This window comes from Aplysia californica, unplaced genomic scaffold, assembly GCF_000002075.1.
Source record: "Aplysia californica isolate F4 #8 unplaced genomic scaffold, AplCal3.0 scaffold00751, whole genome shotgun sequence".
Taxonomy (NCBI): Eukaryota; Metazoa; Mollusca; class Gastropoda; order Aplysiida; family Aplysiidae; genus Aplysia; species Aplysia californica.
Window position 1 is genome coordinate 305,498 of NW_004798021.1, and position 1,243 is coordinate 306,740.

Genomic DNA, 1,243 nt, shown 5'->3' on the forward strand with positions numbered 1-1,243 from the left:
GAGAGGGGGGGGAGTGTAGAAAGAAGTTGAGTATTATTGGGCGCTGCTCGGTGGCGACTGGGTGTGTTCTAGTTTTTAACATTATTATTGTTTATTATTTTTCATTTATATTGTGCCTGTGGCTGTAAGCCAGCGTGTGTATGAATGTTTGTGTGCGTGTATGTGTGCACGTGGTGAAACAAACCAATGTGTCCAGATCTGGACAATGAAGATTTATCTTATCTACCTTATCTTAGAGAGTTGAGGCTGAGATGGAGGGAGGGTTGGACAGAAAAGTAGACAGACGGACATGGATAATGGTGTAGAAAGACAGACAGGGACAATGGTGTAGAAAGACAGACAGGGACAATGACGTAGATAGGGACAATGACGTAGACAAGGACAATGACGTAGACAGGCACAATGATGTAGACAGACAGACAGGGACAATGACGTAGACAGACGGACAGACAGGGAAAATGAACAATGACGTAGACAGGGACAATGAGGAAGACAGGGAAATGACGTAGACAGGGACAATGACGTAGACAGATCATGGACAGTGACAATGATGTAGACAGTGACAATGATGTAGACAGTGACAATGATGTAGACAGTGACAATGATGTAGACAGTGACAATGATGTAGACAGTGACAATGACGTAGACAGGGACAATGACGTAGACAGGGACAATGACGTAGACAGGGACAATGACGTAGACAGATCATGGACAGAGACAATGACGTAGACAGGGACAATGACTTGAAATCTCAGGTCACTCACCATGACTCAGTTCCCCAAACTTGAGGCCTGAGAGGGCGTGTCCGTGGTACCTGTCAGAGGAGCGCCCCCTGGTGTAGCCGTAGAGAACCATGTCTAGCTCTTCCTGTGAGAACGTCAAGGCGGGGGTGGGCGGGGCTTGGGGCGTGGCTGGGGCAATGGGCGGGGCCTGCATTCTGGGCATGTGTTGGGCTTGGTGTGCCAAGGTGACGGTGGGGTGGGGAGGGATCAGGTGTTGCTGGACGCCCGGGAACATTCCGAACTGGAAGTTTGGGTGGTGCATGGGGAACCGGAGACGGTCGGGGGCCATGCTGGGGATGCGGATGAGGGAGGGGTGAGGGGGTGGAGAGAGGAGACAAATTAGAGTTGTAGTTTTTGTTTGCTTCAGGGAGAATGTTGTTACAATGAAGTTTTGTCTCAGAGAGTGCACAGCAAATTAGGCCATGTTGTGGAGAAGTGCGTGAAATATTGAAATCAATATA

General features: G+C 49.1%; 1 protein-coding gene across 1 annotated transcript in view; it reads right to left on the reverse strand.

The window, feature by feature from the left end:
- Nucleotides 1-1,071, reverse strand: part of LOC101846381 (PR domain zinc finger protein 14-like) — a 19,241-nt gene extending 18,170 nt beyond the window's left edge. Inside the window, exon 1 of the mRNA XM_013088491.2 lies at nt 765-1,071. Coding sequence (XP_012943945.2) covers nt 765-1,071 — 307 coding nt within the window. The remainder of the gene's footprint in view (nt 1-764) is intronic.
- Nucleotides 1,072-1,243: the final 172 nt, after the last annotated feature.